Raw genomic sequence first — 24,659 nt, forward strand, 5'->3', positions numbered from 1 at the left:
AGATGCCATGATCTTAGTTTTTTTGATGTTGAGTTTTAAGCCTACTTTTGTGCTTTCCTCTTTCACCCTCAACAAGAGGTTCTTTAGGTCCTCCTCACTTTCTGCCACAAGCAAAGCAAACATCATTCCTACTGCATAATCCCACAATTAGAGTGGTATCATCTGCATATCTGAGGTTGTTGATGTTTTTCCCGGCAATCTTAATTCCAGCTTCTGCTTCATCCAGGCTAGCTTTCCGCATGATGTACTCTGCATATAAATTAAATAAGCAGGGTGACAATATACATCCTTGTCGAACTCCTTTTCCTATTCTAAACCAACCAGTTGTTCCATATCCCGTTTTGACCGTTGCTTCTTGACCCTTATACAGGTTTCTCAGGAGACATGTGAGGTGGTCTGGTACTCCCATCTCTTTAAGGACTTGCCACAGTTTGTTGTGATCCACACAATCAAAGGCTTTAGCTTATTTAATAGAAATAGACGTTTTTCTGATACTCCCGTGCTTTCTCCATAAACCAGCAAATGTTGGCAATTTGATCCCTAGTTCCTCTACCTTTCCAAAACCCAGCTTGAACTTCTGGTAGTTCCCAATCTACATACTGCTGAAGCCTAGCTTGTAGGATCTTTAACCTGACTTTGCTGGCATGTGAAATGAGTGCAATGGTGTGATAGTTTGAACATTCAAACAATGAACTGAACAGAGAACAAAGAAGCTTGTTTTCAGTTCATGCAAACCTTCCCTTTGCTCAATTTCATCCAAAAGTGCTGGATCCCAGACCATGAGACTTTTGGACACTGCATAGGGAAATCACCTCAGCACTAATATTTTCAAGGATCTACCGACATGGAGTCGAATGTAAATAAAAGGATCTTCTAATATGGAGTGGAATGTACGGTAAATAGAATGGAATACTTTCAGGATCGCAAATTTTCTCTCCAGTTACTATGTGATTTGCAAACTGTTGCCGCACATCCTTTCTCAAAAGCAAATGCCATTGAATTAAATGGGGCCCATGTAGGACTGAAGCTTTTCCATGTACAATAGTAATATGTGGCTCCCCAAATGCATAGCTACTCCTTAATGACTTCGTAGGAATGCATGATCCCAGTCTAGCAGCAACCAGCAAGATTTCCAAGAGCTAACCTTTTGAGAGCTCTGTACAAATAAGCTTTGTAAGAATGTTCATTTTCTGAGCTTTTTCTCCCAGCGTTTCTTCTGTGAGCTCCTGCTGCGCTTTTCTACAAAAAGCCCTGATGATAATAATAATAATAATTATTATTATTAATGTCCAAATTTGCATTTGTGTACACCTATGCAAATATGCCTTTAAAAATGGGGTTTTAATCTCTCTCTATCATCTATCTATTGCTTCTGGACTCTAACTTTATTCTCCAACACGGCTACCCATCTGGATCTATCTGTCTACCTATCATCTAAGGGGTGGCTCTTTCACACTTATTGTGAAGTTATTGAACCCCACCTCCACCCCGTTGGCCAGCTTGGAGAAGGCATTTCTCTCTTTAGATCACTTCTTCCAGCAAAGCCAGCTGGTGGCTTGGATAATGCATTAAAAGTTGCTTTCTTTCGGCCTCTCCATCCCTCCTCTCCCCCCCATCTATTTGCCTCCCTCCCTCCCTTCCTGTTTTGTGGCGCTCAAACATCTGACCTTTATTGGCTCTTATGTTAAGCAACGTTGGGTAGAATTCTAGCAGGAACTCCTTTGCATATTAGGCCACACACCCCTGATGTAGCCAATCCTCCAAGAGTTTACAAGGCCCTTTTTTGTAAGCTCTTTGAGGATTGGCTACAGCAGGGGTGTGTGGCCTAATATGCAAAGGAGCTCCTGCTAGAATTCCACCCCTATAAGAATCTATTTAATCATCTATCTATCTCACTCTGCTTGGATGTAAGCCCCGCAGAACCAGGGCTAACTCACGTCTGGGGTTAATTTGCAAACGCAAACCGTGCATGAATCCCCCCCCCCCCTTTGCCCCTTGGAAGTCACTTTTGGGAACCCGCCGTCTCCTGCTGGGCTGACCCATGGCTGGACCCATTGCAAATCGGGACTACATTGACCAGGGCTCTTTGCGGCATTGCTCGCGTGGGCGTCTTCCCTCCCCCGGGGAGCTCGCGGGAGGAAGTAAGGGGCACCTCGCCGCCCTCCGGTGTGACTTCCCGAAGATGCCTTTGCTGGTCAATGGGAAGCGGGTCGAGGTCGCCCTGCTCGCCCGAGAGCCGCTTTATTCCTACCCGGAGCTGGAGGTGAGCTTGCATTTGCTGCTAAGGTGGAGCATTCGGGAGATCCCGGTCGGACTCGCATGCAGAATATTCAACACAAAGCAAAGCAGCGACTCTCTAGCCCTGTATAAGAGCCACGTATAATAGACGTCAGATGTTTGAGAGCCACAAAATAGGGAGAGAGGGAGGGAGGGAGGCAAAGCAAGCTTTAGTGCCTGATTTGCACCCTGGGATTTTATTTTTTGGCGAATCCAATGAAGAAACTGCATGCTGAAATTAGGGTTGCCAAGTCCAATTCAAGAAAGAGCTGGGGACTTTGGGGGTGGTGGAGCCAGGAGCAAGGTTGCAACAAGCATAATTGAACTCCAAAGGGAGTGCTGGTCATCACATTGAAAGGGACCACACACCTTTTAAATGCCTTCACTCCATTGGAAATAATGAAGGATAGGGGCACCTTCTTTTGGGGCTCATAAAATTGGACCCCCGTCCAGTCTTTTTGAAAGACTTTTTGAGGAGAGGCATCGGATGCTAAACTGCAAATTTGGTGCATCTACCTCAAAAAATAGCCCCCCTCCCAAGCCCCAGATACCCACAGATCAATTCTCCATTATAACCTATGGGAATCGGTCTCCATGGGGAATAATGGAGTGCCCAGCAGACATTCCCCTCCCCCCCTTCTGATGACCCTGAAGTGGGGGAGGACCTCCAACCTGGGAGATCCCCTGCCCCCACCTGGGAACTGGCAACCCTAGCTGAAATCAAACGTTAGTCTTTAAGGCCCTGCCACTGCTCCCATGTCAGAGAGGTTAGTCCATGAGGTGCCCTTAGAGTACGCTACATCTGAAGAAGTGTTCTAGTCCCAGGAGAGTATCCTGGAATAACATTTAATTTGTCTATAATGTTTTACAAGAGTGTGGTGTGGTGGTTAGCAGACTAGGATCACCCAGGTTCAAATGTTATTTAGTTAATTAGGATTACCAGATGTCCTATTTTTTGTGCCTTCTTTTGGGCTTTTTAAAAAAGAAATACTGATAAAAATGCCCTCTTTTTGGTTAGGTTAGGAATCTTCCTGGCTAGTAGCAATTATCACAGCTTAAATAGTAGAGGTCTTTAAAATGAGATTTGTCATAATGATCACTCGTTTGAAGCAGTCAGGAAATATGTTCTTTTATTTTCCTTTTCAAAATATGGCAACCCTACATTAATTCATTTGTACCCCATCTCTTTCTCCCCTGGGGACCCAAAGTGGCTGACATCATTCTCCACGCATCTGTTTTATATGTGCAACAACCCTGTGAGGTAGGTTAGGTCAAGAGAGACCAATTTCCCACTAGCCTTATGCCACTATCACGTTCCTCTCATCGGCGGGGCTTCCGTTGGATTTCACACATCTGCCCTGGGGCTGCAACTCGCTTTGCCTTTTTCACAGGGCAAACAGAAACTTTTTTAGAAGATCTTGTTTGCTGCGCGGAAGAGGCAGAACGAGTTGCAGCTCCAGGGCAGACAGTATGAAATCCAACGGAAGCCACACAGAGAAGAGGAGAGTGAGAGCAGCATAAGGCTAGTGGGAAATCGGTAAGAGTGTGATTGGCCCAAGGTCACCCAGCAAACTGCGATAGTACAAAGGGAATTTGAAGCTGGGTCTCCCAGATACTAGCCTGACACTCTTTAACCACTACACCACACTCTTTTCTCTGCCATACACTCATTGGGTCAGTCACACACCTGACCTACCTCACAGGGTTGTTGTGAGGACAAAATGGAGAGGAAGCGAACAACACAAGCTGTGTTGGGTTCCCTTTGGGAAGAAAGGTGGGACATTAATGAAGCAAATGAATATGATTCCTGGTTTGGTTAGGCCTTAATGTGCCACACACCTCTGTGGTCTCTGAAGAACCAAGTTCTGCTGCACAAAAATTTCTACTGGGTAGCACCTTGTTAGGAGACATAGTCCATTTGCATTAACACAGGTTCACCACTTGGTGGAATGGCCTTTTTGAGAATGTCCCAAAAGGCCCCTCAGTGCTGTGTTTGCTTTCCAGAAGCTCTGTGCTATTTAGACAGACATTTTGTGAAGTGGAGACTGTTGGCGGTTTCTCTTAAGAGCATGGTAGAGAATTGATCTGTGTTCCTTTGTGGTTGAAATTATGCATGTGATTTGCTTATATTTTAACTAGTGGTGTAACCTGCTTTGAGTGCCTTTTGGAGCTTGGAAGATCTTCTTGTCCTCCGTCACGCTTGGCAACCCAGGTGTCCACTGGTCTCAGAAATGAGGAACTTGAATGCTAGGCTATCAGCTTCTTCGATCTTTCTTTCCCTCTTTATAAGCATATAATCCTTCCCCAACCAGGCTACAGAGTTCCTCTGTGTGTGAGTGTGTGTGTGTGCACGCCCATGCCTAGAATTCATGCTGACCTCTGGTGACTCCTACTGAGGTATAGAGACGTTCTGAGAACAGGCTTGATAAAAGCCTGTCTCTGCCTCCTGGTCCTGGTGTTCCTTTGGAGGTCTCCCATCCAGGTACTTGCCAGGGTCGGCCCTGCTTAGCTTCTGAGATCTGATGAGATCAGGTTTGCTTGAGCTATCCAGGTCATGGCTCAGTTCTCTTTTTATACCTCCTTCCCTGCCTCAGCCCCTCCCTCTCCAGGATCTGCCTCAGCAAATCCCAAAGGAAGTGACTTTACTTCCTTCCTGGCCTCCTCTATCCCTTCCTTCTTTCTTCAATTCTTTTCCCCCCTGGGTTGTGGTCCAGCAATGGTGCCTGTGGGCCTCTCTTTATCCCTCCTGCTCCCTAACCCCTAAGAACATAAGAGAAGCCATGTTGGATCAGACCAATGGCCCATCCAGTCCAACACTCTGTGTCACACAGTGGCCAATATATGTGTGCACATGTGTATACACACCCACACATACACACACACACACACACACATACTGTGGCCAATAGCCACTGATGGACCTCTGCTCCATATTTTTATCCAATCCCCTCTTAAAGCTGGCTATGCTTGTAGCCGCCGCCACCTCCTGTGACAGTGAATTCCACATGTTAATCACCCTTTGGGTGAAGAAGGACTTCCTTTTATCTGTTTTAACCTGACTGCTCAGCAATTTCATCGAATGCCCACGAGTTCTTGTATTGTGAGAAAGGGAGAAAAGTACTTCTTCCTCTACTTTCTCCATCCCATGCATTATCTTGTAAACCTCTATCATGTCACCCCGCAGTCGACGTTTCTCCAAGCTAAAGAGCCCTCCTGCCTGCAGCAGCCTGTCATGCACTGCACAATCTTAATTCGTGATGACCTCTATGTTTGTGAAATCATAGAGTTTAGTTTATTACAGTCTCAAGACCAGAATACAGTGTAAACAATTTAGAAAAGTAAAAGCAAACATAGTATACAGAACTAGCGATCTAAATTTAAGAACTTTTAAAATGCAAATCCCACTGTCTAAGAATCAGTGCACAAAACTCAGCAACTAAATGTGTAATCTCTGAATTTTTATCTGTTAAGAGCCAATGAAGTCTTGCTTTGTTTGTATTAATACAACCAGGTGTCCTTTCAATTAATGGAGTAATAATTCTAAAACGAGCCTCCTTATAATATGGGCAACTGAAAAACATATGTTCTACAGATTCGACCTCGTTTAAAGTGCATGAGCATAACCTTTCAGAGTAGATAATTTTATTATACCTGCCTTACATAACTGCAGATGGAAGGGCAGAACATCTAGCTAAAGCAAATGCCCTTCTAAGATTTCTTCTTTCCATTGAAGGCAGATATGATGCCGGCTCAGTAGTGCTTGTGATATTTAACAACACCCCCAGTTTTGATGCTCTAGAGTTATCAGACTGTCTCTCTGTCCTCCATTCTAAGTTTAATGAGCCCTTTAGCTTGCTCAAGTCCGTAAGATAAAAGTAGCTGAGGTGAAAAGCCAATTCTGTGAATATGGCTCTACACTGCCTTGAGCCAACTAGATTGGAAATCATCCTGGAAAATCAGAGGAAACAGGATTTGTGAGTTAGAATGACCTTTCAGCCACATATAGATGGATAAAATACAGACCCTAGCTTCAAACCTGAGATTACGCTAAATCATAGATAGTTTATTCACTGAATGAAGAAGTTACAGAGCAAGACCCCATCTTGATAGAACTGGGGTTACAGGTCCAGACTGTTACTCATTTGAGTAAAAAGTGCCTTTTTTTTCTACCAATGAAACATCCTCCCCACCTTTAGCTCAAATTCCAGCCCAAGCCGGTTGCAACCAAAAGTGATGGTCTCTGAGAGCAGCTGACCTTGATACCCAAGCTCACCACATACCTCGGGGACTTGTAAGTTTCACAGACACAACATATGTGTCTAGCTTGTGAGCTATTCTAGCAGTTTAGCCAAAGTGTTACAATAGTCTGGACCAAGATGGCAGTGCTCAGGCCTCAGATTCAGCAGCAGCTCACAGGAGCACAGCTCCTGAACCTTTCTGACAGCCCCCCTCCCCACCCCCACCTTCCTACCTTGTCCACTGAATTGTAGGTGCAGCTGCATACAATCCCTGGATTAGGACAGCAGGCCAGCCAGCCACCAGGGGTTTTGCCACATCCCCAGCAGCCCTTATTAACTCCAGGAGAAGCCCGCACCACCCCTTCTACAAAACGACCCCTGGAAGTGCTCATGGCAAGGAAACTCCTTGACACAACCTACTCCAATCTGGGGAGACACTCTGTTTTGTTCTCAAGATGGAGGCTGCCAGTCACTAGCAGATGACATCATCAACCAGTGACTCCCTGTTGCTGTGGGTGTTGGCGGCCTCTGCAGGCAGCTCCTGTCAGGACCCATCATCATGGCACCTGAGGTCTTCCTCTCCCCTTGCCCTTTCTTGGTGCTCTTCCTCTCCCCTTGCCTTCGCTTCATCTCCCAGGACAAGGGTGGAGGCAGTACGGGATGCCATGCTGCTAGCCGGTTCCCCTAGACTTGTGGTGCTGGCATCAGGTCTGGGGTGGCCTGCTCTTCGAACAGTGGCAGAGATTAGGCTGGCAGCCGCCCCACAAGAGACTCCTCCTCCACCAGTGGTGGTTCTCCTGGCGGCAGTTCTAGCCAAGGAGTCTCATGGGATCCAGATCATTGTTGCTGGGCACCCACCTTGAAGCCTCCAGGAACAAAGGAGAGCCAGTTTAGTGTAGTGGTTAAGAGCGACAGACTCTTATCTGGAAAACTGGGTTTGATTCCCCACTCCTCCGCATGCAGCCGGCTGGGTGATCTTGGGTCAGTCTCAGTTCGCTCAGAAATCCCTTAGTCCCGCCTGCCTCACAGAGTGTCTGGTGTGGGGAGAGGGAGGGAAGGAAATTGTAAACTGCTCTGAGACTCTGAGTGAAGGGCAGGGTATAAATCCAATCTTGTTTTCTCAAGAAGAGCAGTTCTTGAAAGAGCTCTCACAGCCCTGCTTACCTCACAGGGCGTCTGTTGTGGGGAGAGGGAGGGAAGAAGATTGTAAGCCGCTCTGAGACTCTGAGTGAAGGGCGGGGTATAACTCCAGCTCTTCTCCTAAAAGTGTCTTAAATAAACCAACAGGGTACTGCATAAATTTAAGCCCATAGGTGACTTCCCACAATCACCTTGGCCTACATATTTTGTATGGGGAAAATGTCCAGTCAGTTCCAAGTTGTCCCCATATCAACCTGTAGGGCAAGGTGGTTGTTGACTTCCCACCCTCCCCCACAGACATCCCAGTGTGTTTTGTTGGCCTCTTGCTGCAGGGCTGAAGTTTCTTCTGTGGCGATGGCATGGCGGTATGTTTTGGGAGCGCATCTTACGAATACTAGGCAAAGGATACATTCATAAAACACTGGTCCAATATCTATCAAGTCTTTTTTAGAACCTCAAATAATATCCTTGCATCATTATCAAGTTTGACTATTTTCACTAGTTCCAAAAACAAATTGGTTCTTTGCTGTGTGAATCAAAGAAATATTAACCTTAGATGGGCTCTAGAGGAGCCAGCCATATTGTTGTCGCCAAAATTAATCAGGAGTCTTCTGGTACCTTAAGGACTTTTAATTCAAACATTCTGGGGACTTCTGGGGTTGCCCAAAAGGTGGGGGGCAGGGGTTCCCCCGGTTTGGAGGCCATCCTCCCGCTTCAGGGTCATCAGAAAGCGGAGGGGGGGGGGAATGTCTGCTGGGCACTCCATTATTCCCTATGGAGACCGATTCCCATAGGGTATAATGGAGAACTGATCCACGGGTATCTGGGGCTCTGAGGGGGAGCTGGTTTTTTTAGTTAGAGGCACCACATTTGTAGCATAGCATCCGATGCCACTCCTCAAAACACCCTCCAAGTTTCAAAAGGATTGTCCAGGGGTTCCAATTCTATGAGCCCCAGAAGAAGGTGCTCCTATCCTTCATTATTTCCAATGGAGTGAAGGCATTTAAAAGGTGTAGGGTCCCTTTCAATGTGATGGCCAGAACTCCCTTTGGAGTTCAATTATGCTTGTCACAACCTTGCTCCTGGCTCCACCCCCAAAGTGTCCTTGCTCCACCCCCAAAGTCCTCAGATATTTCTTGAGTTGGACGTGGCAACCCTATGGGGACTGGAGCCCCCTTCATCAGATGCTTGCAGTGGATGTCCTTACTTGGCAAGTCCAAATGCCAACCATATTGTGTTTATTGCATTTTTGCCAGGAGAGAGCCACATTCCTCCGAAGCCAGCCGGCTCAAACAGTGGGACCCCGTGGCCTTTTGTACGTTCAGCAGAGAGAGTTTGCAGCAACCACTCCTAAAGACGGTATGTGGGCGTCCAACGGGGCCTGATGCGGAAGTCCAGATTGAACAGCCGAGATCTTAACGTTGCTCCTCTGCTTTTCTCCAGGGTCTGTTTCCGTTCTAGGTTCTGACGACGCAACTACCTGCCACTTGGTAGTACTCAGACACACAGGTACGGCAACTGGAGGAAGAGTGAGAAGAGACCCTTGAGTAGTAACTGAGGTTGTCATCTGACTTGCAGAAACCTTGGGATGAATCTGTCTGTGATGTTGGGAGATCGCCTGCATCTCTTCATGCTTGATAAGCCGCATGGGGGGAAGGAACCAAAAGAGGGTCTTTGCAGATGCAACCTTTTCTGACCTTAATTGGTCTCCCTCCAATGTCTGTTTTCTCCACAGGGAGAAACAGACAAGTGAGTGGATGGTTTCCCCTTGGGGTAAAGAACACCTCTGGGGAGGGAGCCAGTGTGCTGTGGTGACTATAGGGGCAGACAAGAGTCTGGGACTCTGCCGTGGAAACTCACTGGATGACCTTGAGCTGCTCATGTCCTCTCAGGCTAACCTACCTCACAGGGTTGTTGTGAGGGTAAAATAGAGGAGGGGAGAATGTTGTAAGTCACTTTGGGTTTCCATTGAGGAGAAAAGGCATAAAATAAATTTAAAAATAAAAAGTGAGTCACGAGAATGCCATCGATCAGAAAGGAAAGGTCCCCTGTGCAAGCACCAGTCATTTCTGACTCTGGGGTGACGCTGCTTTCACAATGTTTTCACGGCAGACCTTTTTATGTGGTGGCTTGCCATTGCCTTCCCCAGTCTTTTACACTTTCCCGCCAGCAAGCTGGCGACTCATTTTACCGACCTCGGAAGGATGGAAGGCTGAGACAACCTCGAGCTGGCTACCTGAAACCCAGCTTCCGCTAAGATCAAACTCAGGTCGTGAGCAGAGTTTAGGACTGCAGTACTGCAGCTTTACCACTCTGCGCCACAGGGCCATAGATCAGGGCAGTTGTGAGCCGCCCTGAGCCCGCCTCGGTGGGGAGGGCGGGATATAAATTGAAGAAATAAATAATAAAGAGTGGCCAAACTGCAGCTAGGGAGCCGCATGTGGCCCTTTTGCACATATTGTGTGTCTCTCAAAGCCCCCACTGCCTCATCAGCCAGCTTAATTTAATTTAATTTCAATTTATACCCCGCCAGCAGAAATGCAAAAGTTGAAGTTGCTTTCTTTCTACTTCTGTTTGCTTTGCTTCCTTGGGGCTCTCAAACATCTGACATTCATGTCTAGCCGCTCTCAAACGTCTGATGTTTATTCTATGTGGCTCTTACATTAAGCAAGTTTGGCCATCCTTGCCCTAGATCCAGGTGGGCAGCCATGTTGGTCTGGGAGACCTCCACAGAATACCAGGAATAGGAGGCAGAGGCCGGCTGCATCAAGCCACTTCTCTCAACGTCCTCCAAGCCTCAGTAGGAATCACCAGAGGTCACCATGACTTCTCACACACCCACAAATGCAAATAATAACAAATAAAGGGATAGTTAAATAATGAAGTAGGAAGTTATTGAAATAACTTGCAAGAATGCTTCTGTTACTAAAAAAAAGGGAGAAATTCCAATATCCATGGCATGCGTTGTGAGAGAAGGGTCATGCTTTGGAAAAGTAGTGGGAAGGAATTCTGGCTGAAGCAGAGGTTGCTACAGATCACATAGCCTCACTGTTATTCTAAACAGTCCCACCTTTCTAAGCTCATTGGGGTGTGCTGTGAATTTTTGGTCTCGGGAATGTTACTTGAGTGTGATGATCAATGTTCCCTCTAAGCTGCAGAGTCTTGTGAGCAAAAATTCTACTCTGTGAGCGACTGGCATTCAAGTTGTGAGCAGCTGCATAAATTAGTTTGCTCTGGGGCCAGCCTTCCTGATCTAAGACAAAAATGTGTGAGCTGGAGGCTAAATATCTGTGAGCTAGCTCACGCTAACTCAGCTTAGAGGGAACACTGGTGATGATTCTGATCTGTTTAGGTGATGACCTGCACAGAATGCTCTCACAATAGCTTGGCCAAAGTCAGAGAATATGGTCAAATTGAAGTCTGCCATGTTCATAAAAGTCTGGAGTTGCGAACTGTTTTCTTGTTTTTTCAGGCAGCGGGGCCACATGTCTGACGCACTGTGATGGGTCAGATACAGACAAGGAAGTCTTATTGATTGCCAACGCAGTCAGAGTGCTCTCTCCTAACACACAATATGGAAGGTCAGCTTTTTTTTTTAAATTAAGCATGTGTTTTTATTCAGAGCTATGAAGTGATGATCTGTGACAAAGCTAATGAATTTGTTCTTTCTTGTAGTGAAGGGAAATTAATTTGTGTATTTCCAAAATGTTAAGCTTGAGTGGTCCTGCAATTTAATAAACACTAGTGCATTTTTGGAAAGACAGCCGTTGCAGTAAGGCGTTGGAATCAAGTTGGCCTCAAGGAATAACTTGAGTGTGCCTGCTGCTTATAATTGAACCCCATGGGTTGGATCCCATAAACCAGGGGTGTCAATCATGCAGCCCGGGGGCCAAATCAGGCACCCAGAGGGCTCCTATCAGGCACCCAAGCAACTGGCTGTTCTCTGCTTCCTTCTCCCTCTCTCTTGCTTCCTTCTGCATTTCAGCTTGATTTGCAAGGCTTGCTCAATTGCACAGGAGCTACAGAGCAAAACTTCAATTTTCTCCATTGGTGGAGGCTCCTCCCCCTCCTGGTCCCCTGGGGAGGGAGGGAAAGAGCCAGAGCTTCCTTTACCCAGTTCCCTGGATCCCACGGGAGAAATACAAAGCAAGCACCTTTAAGACCAAGAAGTGCTAATGTTTTAAGCATGATTTTTTTTAAGTTTTAAAAATATTTAGTTGTGTTTGTCTGTGTCCTTTATAAAGTTTATATCTTTGTTACCTAATATTAAATAGGTACACACATGGCCCGGCCCAGCCCAGCCCAACAAGGTCTAATTTATGTCAGATCCAGCCGTCACAACAAATGAGTTCGACACCCCTGCCATAAACCATTTGACAAACAGTGACACCTTTCTCTGATGCAAGAGGCTATTCCCTTAGGGGAGAGGACCACTGTTAGCAAAATGAGTACGCAGGAATTGAAGCCCATCGATTGAACTGACAAATCCTTTAATTCGCTGATGTGTGTTAGACGCAAGGATACAGAAAGGATGGGCTGGACCTTATGAATGCAAATAGGCTCTGCTAAAGAGCTGTTGTCCCCTTGTTTAAGACGGAAGTGTTCATAATTTCTTTCTTTTGCTGGTTAGGTTGGAATTGCATCTGGTCGGAGGCTTCAGTGATGATCGACACTTGTCCCAAAAACTAACCAATCAGCTTCTTCGTAAGTCTGTGCATTCCCTCCTGCTCCCTTGGTTAAGTTTTGGGGCTCTTGTTTGGCATCTTGAGTGTAGAACTTGCGGAATCTGGGGACAGTGGAAGTTAGAAATAAGATGCCAAAATGTTTCACACCGAGAAAAGGGGAGTTCTGTGTTAGCTTTCCCAATAATTTCTGCCTGGCATCCGGTCAGTTAGCGATGCCAGGAATTGACCTGGGGGACTGAGGGCATAAAAATTTTGTACTTGGCCATTTAATGCAGCCTCTTCTCTTACCCCACAACACAAGATAATAGCAGAAGGTTAACTGAGCAGGCAAGCAACTCCGTGGCACAGAGTGGTAAAGCTGCAGTACTGCAGTCCTAAACTCTGCTCACGACCTAAGTTCAATCCTGGTGGAAGCTGGGTTCAGGTAGCTGGCTCAAGGTTGACTTCCATCCTTCCAAGGTTGGTAAAATGAAAACCCAGCTTGCTGGGGGGAAAGTGTAGATGACTGGGGAAGGCAATGGCAAACCACTATGTAAAAAGTCTGCTGTGAAAATGTCGTGATGTGACGTCACCCCAGAGTCAGAAACGACTGGTGCTTGCACAAGGGGACTATCTTTTACTGAGCAGGGGACTTTTACAAAGAACAAGACTAGCTTCCACCTTGAGAAGTTTTCAGTCTAAAAATTTGATGTGAGAGATGAAAGGAAGGTGGAAATAAGAATCAACAGGGAAGGGGATGTGTTCATTCCTGTCGCACATTCTTAGAGGAGGTTTCAGTAGCAGAGCAGGTGCTAGGGGGTTATACTCAACTTTTGTGGGAAAGATTGTGGCATGAGGAGAAATGTAGCATTCCGCCAGTATTTTGGGACAATTGTAGGCCTGCAGCATTGCTCACAGGCCATGCCTGGAAGATCTAAATTTCCTCTGCAGTAGCTGTAACCTTTACATTTAACCAGGAGCATGTGAAGAATTCCACCCCACTTTGTCTTTTGTATTAATCATGTCGAAGTCTGTGTAAGTTTCACATTTGTTCCTGCGCTTATTTCTAGGAGCGTTTGATCGCTTGCAGGACAACATCCATTTAGTGACATTCTGTGTGACAGGTAAGGGGTTCAGAGCCGTGTTCTGTCCCTTTCTCTAATTGTCATTCAATTTTCCCCTGTGGCCTTTGCTGTCTCTGTTTCTCTCCCCACTTCCAGTCACTTTCAAACAAAGAGCCCTCCCACTTTGCTGTTTGCAGTTGCCCTGACATTTTTCCAACTTTTTATTTTGAAAAATCAATGACAGGTTCTGTTAGCTCTTAGCAACGCAATGTAAATGAAGTAAATACCGTGAACAAACAGATTTCATAGACAATAATGCTAAGCAGTGTTCCCTCTGTGTGAGCTAGCTCACAGTTTTTTAGCATCTTGCTCACACATTTTTGTCTTAGCTCGGGAAAAATGGCCCAGAGCAAAGTCATTTATGCAGCAGCTCACAACTTTAATGCCAGTAGCTCACAAAGTAGAATTTTTGCTCACAAGACTCTGCAACTTAGAGGGAGCAATGCTGCTAAGCATTGTTTTGACACAATGGTTCAGAATAGCTCTAATCACCAGCCAGACTACAAATCTGGTCCTTCAGAGGTGGGTATGCTCTAAGTTCTGGTCTGACTTGTTTCTGCTTAAGGGGCTACCCATTTAGTAGTTGAGCTTTCAGGCTCTGTAGGACAGTGCAAGTGGACTTTCACAACTGACACAGCAAAAGTTGACTGGATCAGTTTTTGTAACTGCATGGATTATTTTTTCATCTAGGAGAACATCTACATGCTTCTTGAGGGTTGGTTTTGATTACCCAAATTGTAGTCTCCTATTTAATTGAGGGCAATTAGCTTAATTGAAGACACAGTGGGAGGGGGTAACTGGGAATCTCCACCTATATATGCGAGGATCTTTCCCTTAGAGAACTCTTAGAATAAACCAGTCGGGTGTTCAACTGGAGATTATTTTATTGAAAAATTATAAAGGAGCAGAACACCCACAAAACTCGCTTAAAACTCACAAACTAGCTAAGAGAAAAATCAGGGAGGAGTGGGGAAAACGAGGGAGGCTCAAGGAGGTAATATTTACCAGTCTAGGGGATCAAGGTCCATGGCGAAGGCTGTGAAATGGCCAGTGTTTCACAAAGGGAAGATAGGAGTGGGCCCGCATGTAACTAGGAGTGTGAGGTAGGCACCAAGAACACAAACCCCTATGAAGCAGCATACTATATTTATAGGGAAATAAATTCCTTATAAATTTATAGGGGAAATTTATAGAGAAATAAATTCCTGGAGCTATTCTGACATGATTGCTACAAATCAATGGCTTGATGGCTTTCTCAGGGATGAATTAAGATCAAGATGGGAGACCTTGCTGGCATGACCTCTAGGCATGACTAGTCCTTGATTACCTTTTGCATACCTGTTGGTAGAATTAGCTTCTTACCATGGAATTTTGCCAAAAGACTAGAGTGACCCCCTCAACATCATTGATGTGCCTACATCACTTCCTGAGGCCTCTGGAGAATCACAGCCATTTGGAGCCCCAGAAGAAAAGCCTTTCAATCCATTTGTATGTTTGTTCATGGTTTAAATTTGTACCTGAGGCTATGATCCTTGTTTTTAGTAGTTTTTATGCCCTTTGGCAGAGTCCATGCTTTACATTTACTGGGTGACAAACCAGCACCCCAGTTCCACTAATCTTTAATGTTTTGCGACTAGTTGTTTTGCTTGAGGAGCTATATAACCTTTGCATGTTCTGTCTCTCTTTTTCTTAATAACAGAGCTGAACGACCGGCAGGAAAAGGGCAATCACTATCCACACATTTATGGAATGGGTGAGTAAAATTTGAATTTGGCAACCATTGGTCTTCGTGGGTGTTCAGACAAAGGCAGAAAATATTTGAGCTGGCTGATATTTTATTAAGAACATAAGAGAAGCCATGATGGATCAGGCCAATGGCCCATCCAGTCCAACACTCTGTGTCACACAGTGGCCATAAAAACCAAGTGCCATCTGGAGGTCCACCAGTGGGGCTAGAAGCCCTTCCACTGTGCCCCCCCACCCAGAGCAACAAGAATAGAGAGCATCATTGCCCCAGACAGAGAGTTCAACAATACACTGTGGCTAATAGCCACCGACGGACCTCTGCTCCATATGTTTATCCAATGCCCTCTTGAAGATGACTATGCTTGTAGCCACTGCCACCTCCTGTGGCAGTGAATTCCATGTGTTAATCACCCTTTGGGTGAAGAAGGACTTCCTTTTATCCATTCTAACCTGACTGCTCAGCAATTTCATTGAATGTCCACGAGTTTTCGTATAGTGAGAAAGGGAGAAAAGTACTTCTTTCTCTGCCTTCTCTATCCCATGCATAATCCTGTAAACCTCTATCATGTCACCCTGCAGTTGACATTTCTCCAAGCTAAAGAGCCCCAAGCATTTTAACCTTTCTTCATAGGGAAAATGTTCCAACCTTTTATTTTATTGATCTATTCAAGATGTACACCCTCAGCAGATTCTAGTTTTCAAAGTGGCTTAGTTTTATTTTTGTGCCCCCTTTCTTCTAGTGCTCTGAGCAGCATACTTGCTGAGCAACTGTAAGGAGAATTTTCTCTTTCTAAATCCATAGATTTAGAAGGGTGTAATGCCCCCCATGAGGTAGAAGAAGAAGGAGCGATTGGTTTTATACCCCAGCCTTCACTCAGAGTCTCAGAGTGGCTTGCAATCTCCTTTCCCTTCCCCTCCCCTCAACAGACACTTTGTGAGGTAGATGGGGCTGAGAGATCTCTGAGAGAAATGTTCTTAAAGGAACAGCTCTGAAAGAACTGTGACTGACCCAAGGTCACTCAGCAGGTGAATAAGGAAGAGGAGTGGGGAATCAAACCAGTTCTCCCAGATTAGAGTCTGCCTCTCTTAACCACCACACTAAACTGGTTCTCAAACTGGTAGTTTAGGATAACAGAGAATAGCTGACCCAAAGTCATCCTTGGGTCGTCATGGCTTACCATAAAATTAAAGAGGTAAATAACCCAAGAAGCCAGTAAAATTAGTGCAAAACTTAGCAATCAGATGAACCTGGAATAAAATCTAAATAAAATCTTCAACCTTTCCTAAAACCAAAAGTATGTTTTAAAAGGCAAAGCTTTAAGGCCACCAGTTCTAATGCAATCCAAGCAATACTTCTAAAAGAACAGCAGTTAAGAAAGAAGCAGATAATACAGAGAAAAAGAAAAAGAAGCATCCGGAATACAACATATACTTTTTTGTTTCCTTTTAATCAAAATTGTTTATCAGTATTTTTTTTTCCTGTTCAAGGGCAAACTCCTGGTTTTGTGGCTATTAATGCTCAGTTGGTTTGCCTGATTTCACTAACAGTAGTACAAATTCAAAGTCTTTCCTGGCTTCCCCTTTAATGGTTATTTTTTGTAAACTGAAGATGCACAAGCCTCTCTTGTTTTGACACATTCTGTCCAGCAGAAGATGCATTTAAAACTGAGCTCCCAGTTGTTGGCAGAGGGCCAACATGGAGGAGTGGCATTTTTACACCAACCACTCCCAGTGCCCACTGCAGCCTTCTTAACGTGAACTTACAGACTCGTCCTTTGGGACCTTTAAGTGCTGCTGCAGATGGAAGGACAAAGATTCCTCTTCCTGGGTTGTGTGCGATAGACATTGAAACCATAGACTTTTATTTGGAACAAAATAGGCAACGTGAAAGGAAAGCAGATTCAAATTTAAGCAGTTGATCCAGCAGTTGTGTAAACCAATGCTCCCTCTAAGCTGTGGAGTCTTGTGAGCAAAACTTCTACTTTGTGAGCTGCTGGCATTAAAGTGGTGAGCTGCTGCATACATTAGTTTGCTCTGAAGCCATTTTTCCTGAGCTAAGACAAAAATACGTGAGCCAGAGGTTAAAAAACTGTGAGCTAGCTCACACTAACTCAACTTAGAGGGAACACTGGTGTAAACCCAGAGGAGCGTATGCTTCCCTCTATAGGTGAGGGGAGTGTCTTCTATAGCAAGACAGATCCTTGGGCTAATGTTCCCTCTAAGCTGCAGAGTCTTGTGAGCAAAAATTCCACTTTGTGAGCTACTGGCATTAAAGTTGTGAGCTGCTGCATAAATTTGTGTGCTCTGGGGCCATTTTTCGTGAGCTAAGACAAAAATGTGTGAGCTGGAGGCTAAAAATCTGTGAGCTAGTTCACCCTAACTCAGCTTAGAGAGAACACTGGCTAAGACTAGAGAGACTCAGGTTCAAACCCCCTTGGCCACAAATTTCAGTAGGTGACATTGGGCCAGTTATACACTCTGCCCAAACTACTTGGGAGGGGCTGTGAGAATAAAATGGAGGCAAAGAGGAAGTGTAAAAGATAAATAATACATTAAAAAGGTAAAGGTAGTCCCCTGTGCAAGCACCTGTCGTTTCCGACTCTGGGGTGACGTTGCTTTCACAATGTTTTCACAGCAGACTTTTTATGGGGTGGTTTGCCTTTGCCTTCTCCAGTCATCTATGCTTCCCCCTCAGCAAGCTGGGTCCTCATTTTACCGACCTCGGAAGGATAGAAGGCTGAGTCAACCTGGAGCCGGCTACCTGAACCAGCTTCTGCTGGGATCAAACTCCGGTCATGAGCAGAGGGCTCCGACTGCAGTGCTGCAGCTTTACCACCCTGCGCCACGAAGCTCTTCAATAATACATAGATATGACCAAACAGGAAGAGAACCAGATCAGAATAAAATGCTGCAACCGCATTTGCTGTTTAAAATCAGGGTGATGAGTTAGAGTAGGGAGGGACTTGTGCTGAAGACCGTGTTCAGTTTCTGATAAGCGCAGATGCCTCTCTTTGGATCCAGAAAAGAGCATCTTTGTGACTGGCACCTTCAGAGAACAGAGGGCACACCAGACAGTAGTAGGAAAGATATTTTCTCCCATATGGGTTTGTTATTGTCCCTGGACCCAAGGGTTATGGGCCCTTTTCGGGTTTGGGTTTACTCGTGTCCCAACCTTGTTTTCCAGCAGCAAATGTTAAGACTGGAGAAATTTTCCATGCAACATTTCCAGACAAAGGACCAGAGGAGGATTTACGGTCAGCCAGTATCTTAACAGGAGCTCAGGTAAGATCAGAAATGAGATTTTTCAGGGGACAGCAACCGTGCCTATAAGAACTAACTTTGTAGTGAGGAAGAGAGAGAACTTGCTGATACCGGTGTCTGTCTGGACTTCCAATTTTCAGACTCTTCTCACGCCCCAAGGGAAGTGTTCCCTCTCAGCTGAGTTGGTGTGAGCTCAAACCAAAACAGCCAAGCAACTGTGTGGCCAAACAAATCACTTAATATCTTGAACAAATTTACTTCAATAACCTTCTCGACAAAAGTATCTTCTGCAATACAAAGTGCCGCAAGGCAACACGTAAATCTCAAAGTCCAAAGAGTCTTGTAAAAAACCACTAAGGTATGGTCAAACCATGATAGTTCCAAACATGAACAGAGCGGTGAAAATATGTTCAGAGGATTCTGTAGCACATCTGTAGTCAGTGGGGTTTTTTGTTTGGGTGGGGTTAAGCATGCAAAATAATACAAAGTTAGAATCCAATGGCAAAATAGCGAAATGAACAAATTGAAAGAATAACAGTTTGATCTGGATAGGATAAGTTGTGTGGGAAAGCAGCAAAAGGCAATAAGCATGTCAGAATTGGAGAATGATGGTGGGGACGGCAATAAATGTGGAGTCTATGAATTGCTCTATCTCTCCTCAAGCACGGGTTAAATTGAGAACCTCTTTTTTCTCAGAGGCAGGTTAGGCTAAGAGTGTGTAACTGGCCCAAGGTCACCCGGCTAACTTCCATGACACAGTGGGGATGTGAAACCTAGGTCTCTCCGATCATACCCCACACTCTCTCACCAGGACACCACTCTGCCTTTAATGAGTACACTGACTTATTTGTATATTTTTCAAATAATATTTTTCAAGCGGTGCACACCTCCTAGCAGCAAGGCAAAGGTGAGGGATTCTGCCTCTGCTTGCGATGAATGCATGCCTTGCTTGTGGCAGCACTTTCAAAGTGTGCGCGTTTCCCCTTTGTTGCAGATGGTTAACATTTACGACTCCAGAAAGGAGCAACTTTGCATTGGGCCTTACTTCTGGATGCCTTTCCCGCATGCGGATTTCTGGTTAGAACAGGATGACCAGTACATCTTGCAGGTAATGGGTGAGACGCCCATAGAGCAGGGTGGCCTTCAGCGGTTGTCTTCTGATGACCTGCCCACCTTCCCTTCAACAGATGCCTTTTAATTTGCTTGCCACATTGTACTACAGGGGTGGCCAAACTACAGCTCAGGAGCCACATGTGGCTCTTTCACACTTATTGTGTGGCTCTCAAAGCCTTCCCAACCCTGGCTTGGAGAAGAGATTTCTCTCTTTAAGTCACTTCTCTCAGTCAAGCCAGCCAAAAGCTTGGAGAATGCATTTTAAATTAAAGTTGCTTTATTTCCACCTCTCTCCTCCCCCTTCTGTTTACCATCCATCCATCCTGCCTGTGTTCCTGTCTTGTGGGCTCTCAAACATCTGATGTTTATTCTGTATGGTGTCAATGAAAGGAGGAGATAGAGACCTCTCGTTGCTGCTACACCATTTATTTTTCTTCTCTTCCACACAACCAACTTCCCATGACCACCACCCCATTTTTTTTATCCCCTTCTTCCCTGCACCTGGCCACTCACATAGCTGTCCTCCTTAACCCGGCAGCTCCTGGCCTCTTAAAGGGGCCGCTGCTCTTCCATCCCCATCACATGTGGCTCTTGCTTAGTTTGGCCACCCGTTTCTGAATCGTGGCTCTACTGTCTTTTAAGGTGAGTCTTGTTGTTTTGATTGGCAGTTGGCTTTCCAGGTCTTTCCCCATCACCTGATCCTCTTAACAGGAAATAAATCTGGAGGTGAACCCCAGCTTCTCCTGAAGGAGACAGGTGGACCACGTTTTCCCTGTTCTTTCCTGGAGATCAGCTGTCCATCAGTCAATACTAAGCTGTGTAGACACACTCTACACAGCTTACCTTCTCAAGGCCAGCTTGGTGTCGTGGCCAGCTTGGTGTCGTGGGAGAACTGGATTTGATTCCCCGCTCCTCCACTGGCAGCTGCTGGAATGGCCTTGGGTCAGCTATAGCTCTGGCAGAGGTTGTCCTTGAAAGGGCAGCTGCTGTGAGAGCCCTGTCAGTCCCACCCTTTCAGCTCTACCCACCCACCTCACAGGGTGTCTGTTGTGGGGGAGGAAGATAAAGGAGATTGTGAGCTGCTCTGAGACTCTGAAATTCAGAGTGGAGGGTGGGATATAAATCCAATATCTTCTTCTATGCCAGGGGTGTCAAACATGTAGCCTGGAGGCCAAATTAGGCCCCTAGAGGGCTCCTATCAGGCTCCTGAGCAACTGGCCCTTGTCTGTTTCCTTCTCCCTCTCTCTTGCTTCCTTCTGCATCTCAGCTTGCTTTGAAAATCTTGCTCAATCACACAGGAGCCGCAGAGCAAAAGCTCAGTTTCCTCCATTGGTTGAGGCTCCTCCCCCTCCTGGTCCCCTGGGGAGGGAGGGAAAGAACCAGAGCTTCCTTTGCCCAGTTCCCTGGATCCCATGGGAGAAATACAAAGAAAACATCTTTAAGACCAATGAGTGCTAATGTTTTAAGCATGTTTTATTTTAAGTTTTTTTTTTTAAGTAGTTGTTTTATGTCTGTGCCCTCTAGAAAGTTTATATCTCTGCTATCTAATCTTAAATAGATCCACACACAGCCTGGCCCGACAAGGTCTCATTTAGGTCAAATCTGGCACTCACAACAAATGAGCTCGACACCTTTGAGGGGCCATTTCAGTCAGCCTTCCTGCTTTCATTCCCAACCTATTAAAGAAAGCACTTTTTGATTCCATCTCTGTGACCCTCTGTGGTCATCCTGTTGTTTCTGCCTTGTGATTTTTTTGTTTGTTTGTTTGTTTTAACGGTTTTAAACTGATGTAATTTTAAACAGATGTCATTTATTGTAATGAATTTTTTGTTTTTGTTGATGTGACCCACCCTGCGCCTGCTTTGGGGAGGACGGAATAAAAATCTGAAGAATGAATCTTTTAAAAAATAGTTCACACTCAAGAAAAGGCCTTAGTTTTAAATAATGGAGCCAGTTTGGTGTAGTGGTGAAGCGTGCAGACTCTTACTGGGAGAACAGGGTTTGGTTCCCCCACTCCTCCACTTGCACCTGCTGTAATGGTCTTGGGTCAGCCATAGCTCTTGTAGGAGTTGTCCTTGAAAGGGCAGCTGCTGGGAGAGCCCTCTCAGCCCCTCCCACTTCACAGGGTGTCTGTTGTGAGGGAGGAAGGTAAAGGAGATTGTGAGCCTCTCTGAGACTCTGAAATTCGGAGGGGAGGGCGAAATATAAATCCAATATCTTCTTCTTCATCATCTAATTGCCCCCCTCCCTTTTTTGCAGAATCTTTCTACATCACCTCAAGCGGAACCGCCTCATTTCATTTCCCACATCCGAGCAACGCTGTTGTGTTTGAAGGAGCACCCTTTTCCTGACAAGACCCTGTTCCCCAGTAGGAAGCCTTGGATCTATATCAAGAATGGAGACGGCCTCTGGGAAAGGCTTTCTCCCGAGCAAATCTAACCTGCAGAGGAGAAACTGAGAAAGCGGGGCTTACTAAATAAGGAGCCCGCAGTCAGAGACTCAGTTGGACTGCAGAAATGCATTGTAATAGACACATGTGTCAAAAGAGGCATAATATGGAAAAAAAAGTATTAAGGCCTCATTTTCTACTGCAATGTGCAATGCCTAATTATGCCTAATTTTCTACTGCACAACTTAAGTGTTTTAATACTCGTTTGCACAATAGGCTGCCTAAGGGCAGGCGTCACAATCTTGTAATACCTTGGTGGATGCAACAACGTTCTTGCAGCAACATTGGAGTGACAGGATTCAGCTTGTCTTATAATAATGCAACAGTGGATATACTTAGCATAAAAATAGTCTATGCATTGTTCTGTAAGACAGCAGGAAGAAAAAAGGCCACGCCTACAAAGCCAAGGAATTAAACAAAATGAAACATTGGTGCCATGGGGGAAAATTTTATTCACTCTTATGTGCCTCAGTACATTTTGCTCAAAGCTTTCTCAGGAGAGGGATGGAATATAAATATATTTTTAAAATATTTATGTCCCAGTACTCAAAGACATGTTAAAAGATTATACACTTACAGGAAAAATGTTTTCTATAAATGTATTTATGAAAAATATGTACAAAGTTGCATTGTGACGTCTTAAAAATATAGTACATTTAGCAAAATAATGCAATCATATTGGAGGATGGAAAAATATAGGAGTACTAATATATCATCATGCAAATTACATTAAATTTACAGTAATACATTGCAAACAGAAGAGATATCAAAACTAACCTGCACCACTTAAAACACTTTTTCTTTACACATGTAACCTTTTGAACGTGTATTTTAGTACTGGGAAATAAATCTCAATGCTCAATAGAGTGGAAAGCAATCAGGGAACTACTCCTGACTGGAAACCAGAAGCCCCTGAAAATAAATCTTTTTTTTGTGTGTGTGAAAAAACGTTAAGGCACATCAATTGAATAAAAATTGTTCCCACGGTGCCCCTGTTTGTTTCAAAAGTGAATGAAATTTATTTCCCCAGCATCCTTGTTTTCTTTCTTCATTCCTTTCTGTCATTCTATAAGAGCATTATATATGTGTTTAGGATTGTGTATATTGCATTCCACGCTGCCCGGGCTTTTGCCATTTCCTGTGTCACCAAAGTGTCTGACCTAAGTGCAAGCAGGATGAAATTAAACTGCGCACTAGTAATGTCATTAACCAATATTCGGAAACGTGCTTAGAGAAGTGAAATAAAAATGTTGAAGTGGGGGGGATAGCCTGTTTCCAAAATATCTGCTCTTCATAGTCCTTAAATGTTTCAGTGTCTCCCCTGTGTATACAAGCAGCTCTCCACAGCTTTGGTTGGACTGTGGTTCAGTGCTAGAGCTTTGCTTGCTGAATGGCCTCTGAAAGCCAGGGTGGTGTAGTGGTTACGAGCAGTGGTCTCTAATCTGGAGAACAGGGTTTGATTTCCCCCCCCACGTGAAGCTAGCTGGGTGACCTTGGGTCAGTCACATTTCTGTCAGAGCTTTCTCAGCCCCACCTACCTTTTTAAACTCCAAATGTTTATTGCTAAAAAATAAAAGACTTATCTGTATACTAAAAACTTATCGTTGTCCAAAGATATAAAACATTTTGCATACAGAGGTTCGTTACAGATAACACATTTTATGCAAATGAGGTTTAGAGGGGAAATTTTTTGCAGCAGACAAATATTCAACAATAGGAGACCTCAATAGGAGACCTTGGGTGGTTAGGCAACCTTCCATAAGAACATAAGAGAAGCCATGTTGGATCAGGCCAATGGCCCATCCAGTCCAACACTCTGTGTCACACAGAGGCCAAAAAAAACCCCCAAGTGACACCAGTGGGGCTAGAAGCCCTCCCACCATGCCCCCCCCCCCCCAAGCACCAAGAATACAGAGCATCACTGCCCCAGACAGAGTTCCAACAATAAGCTGTGGCTAATAGCCACTTATAGATCTCTGCTCCCCTCTTGAAGCTGTCTATGCTTGTAGCCGCCGCCACCTCCTGTAGCAGTGAATTCCGCATGTTAATCACCCTTTGGGTGAAGTACTTCCTTTTATCAGTTCTAACTCGATTGCTCAGCAATTTCATTGAATGCCCACGAGTTCTTGTATTGTGAGAAAAGTACTTTCTCTCCCTTCTCTGTCCCATGCATTCCAAGGGTCTGTCATCTGCTAGGCAAGACTTACTTGGCTATTTGTTTCTTAAAAAGGAATCTGCTGTATCCTACTTGCGCAAGCAAGCTGGGTGGTTAGTGTGGGAAGGATTTGCGTTGCTTTCCTCCAGACATACATCCCACATTTTGTATTTGTATATTATTTGGCAGTAACCTACATGTGTGTGACTGAAGCGGGGGGGGGAGGGAGAAAGTAGATCAGGCACCCAGGGCTACCAAAAGATCCTCAATCCCCTTCCTCAATAGATAGAGCCCACCCATTCCTGAAAGGAATATCAGGTGTGTTGTTGCTCACCCTTTTGATTTAGGCCGAATGCGGTTCAAAAGGGTTTTTTTTTTTTAATTGCTTTGATCCATTCAACAAAGCTAGTTCCAGAAGACACAGCTGTAACGTGCTTCTGCCTCTGACAGACAAGAGAATGAAGGAGAATGTTATAATTTATACAAATTATT

General features: G+C 45.0%; 1 protein-coding gene across 2 annotated transcripts; it reads left to right on the forward strand.

Moving 5' to 3' along the window:
- Nucleotides 1-2,077: 2,077 nt before the first annotated feature.
- Nucleotides 2,078-23,609, forward strand: NTAN1 (N-terminal asparagine amidase). 2 transcript variants are annotated; one of them, XM_060260884.1, is made up of 10 exons: nt 2,078-2,263; nt 8,912-9,014; nt 9,099-9,164; nt 11,128-11,236; nt 12,286-12,359; nt 13,390-13,443; nt 15,143-15,196; nt 18,374-18,471; nt 19,445-19,558; nt 21,823-23,609. In XM_060260884.1, exons 1-10 carry the CDS (start codon nt 2,183-2,185, stop codon nt 22,000-22,002), a joined length of 933 nt encoding a protein of 310 aa, XP_060116867.1. In that variant the 5' UTR covers nt 2,078-2,182; the 3' UTR covers nt 22,003-23,609. The 2 variants fall into 2 exon arrangements, with proteins under 2 accessions (XP_060116867.1, XP_060116868.1); XM_060260885.1 differs by having other exon boundaries at nt 18,377-18,471.
- Nucleotides 23,610-24,659: the final 1,050 nt, after the last annotated feature.

This window comes from Heteronotia binoei, chromosome 20 (genome assembly GCF_032191835.1).
Source record: "Heteronotia binoei isolate CCM8104 ecotype False Entrance Well chromosome 20, APGP_CSIRO_Hbin_v1, whole genome shotgun sequence".
Lineage (NCBI taxonomy): Eukaryota > Metazoa > Chordata > Lepidosauria > Squamata > Gekkonidae > Heteronotia > Heteronotia binoei.

Excerpts from the sequence above, each read along its gene's own strand:
- NTAN1 (XM_060260884.1), top strand. The coding sequence starts at position 2,183 with ATGCCTTTGCTGGTCAATGGGAAGCGGGTCGAGGTCGCCCTGCTCGCC. Across the intron at positions 9,015-9,098 it reads AGCAACCACTCCTAAAGACG|GGTCTGTTTCCGTTCTAGGT; the intron begins GTATGTGGGCGT and ends GCTTTTCTCCAG. Across the intron at positions 9,165-11,127 it reads GGTAGTACTCAGACACACAG|GCAGCGGGGCCACATGTCTG; the intron begins GTACGGCAACTG and ends TTGTTTTTTCAG.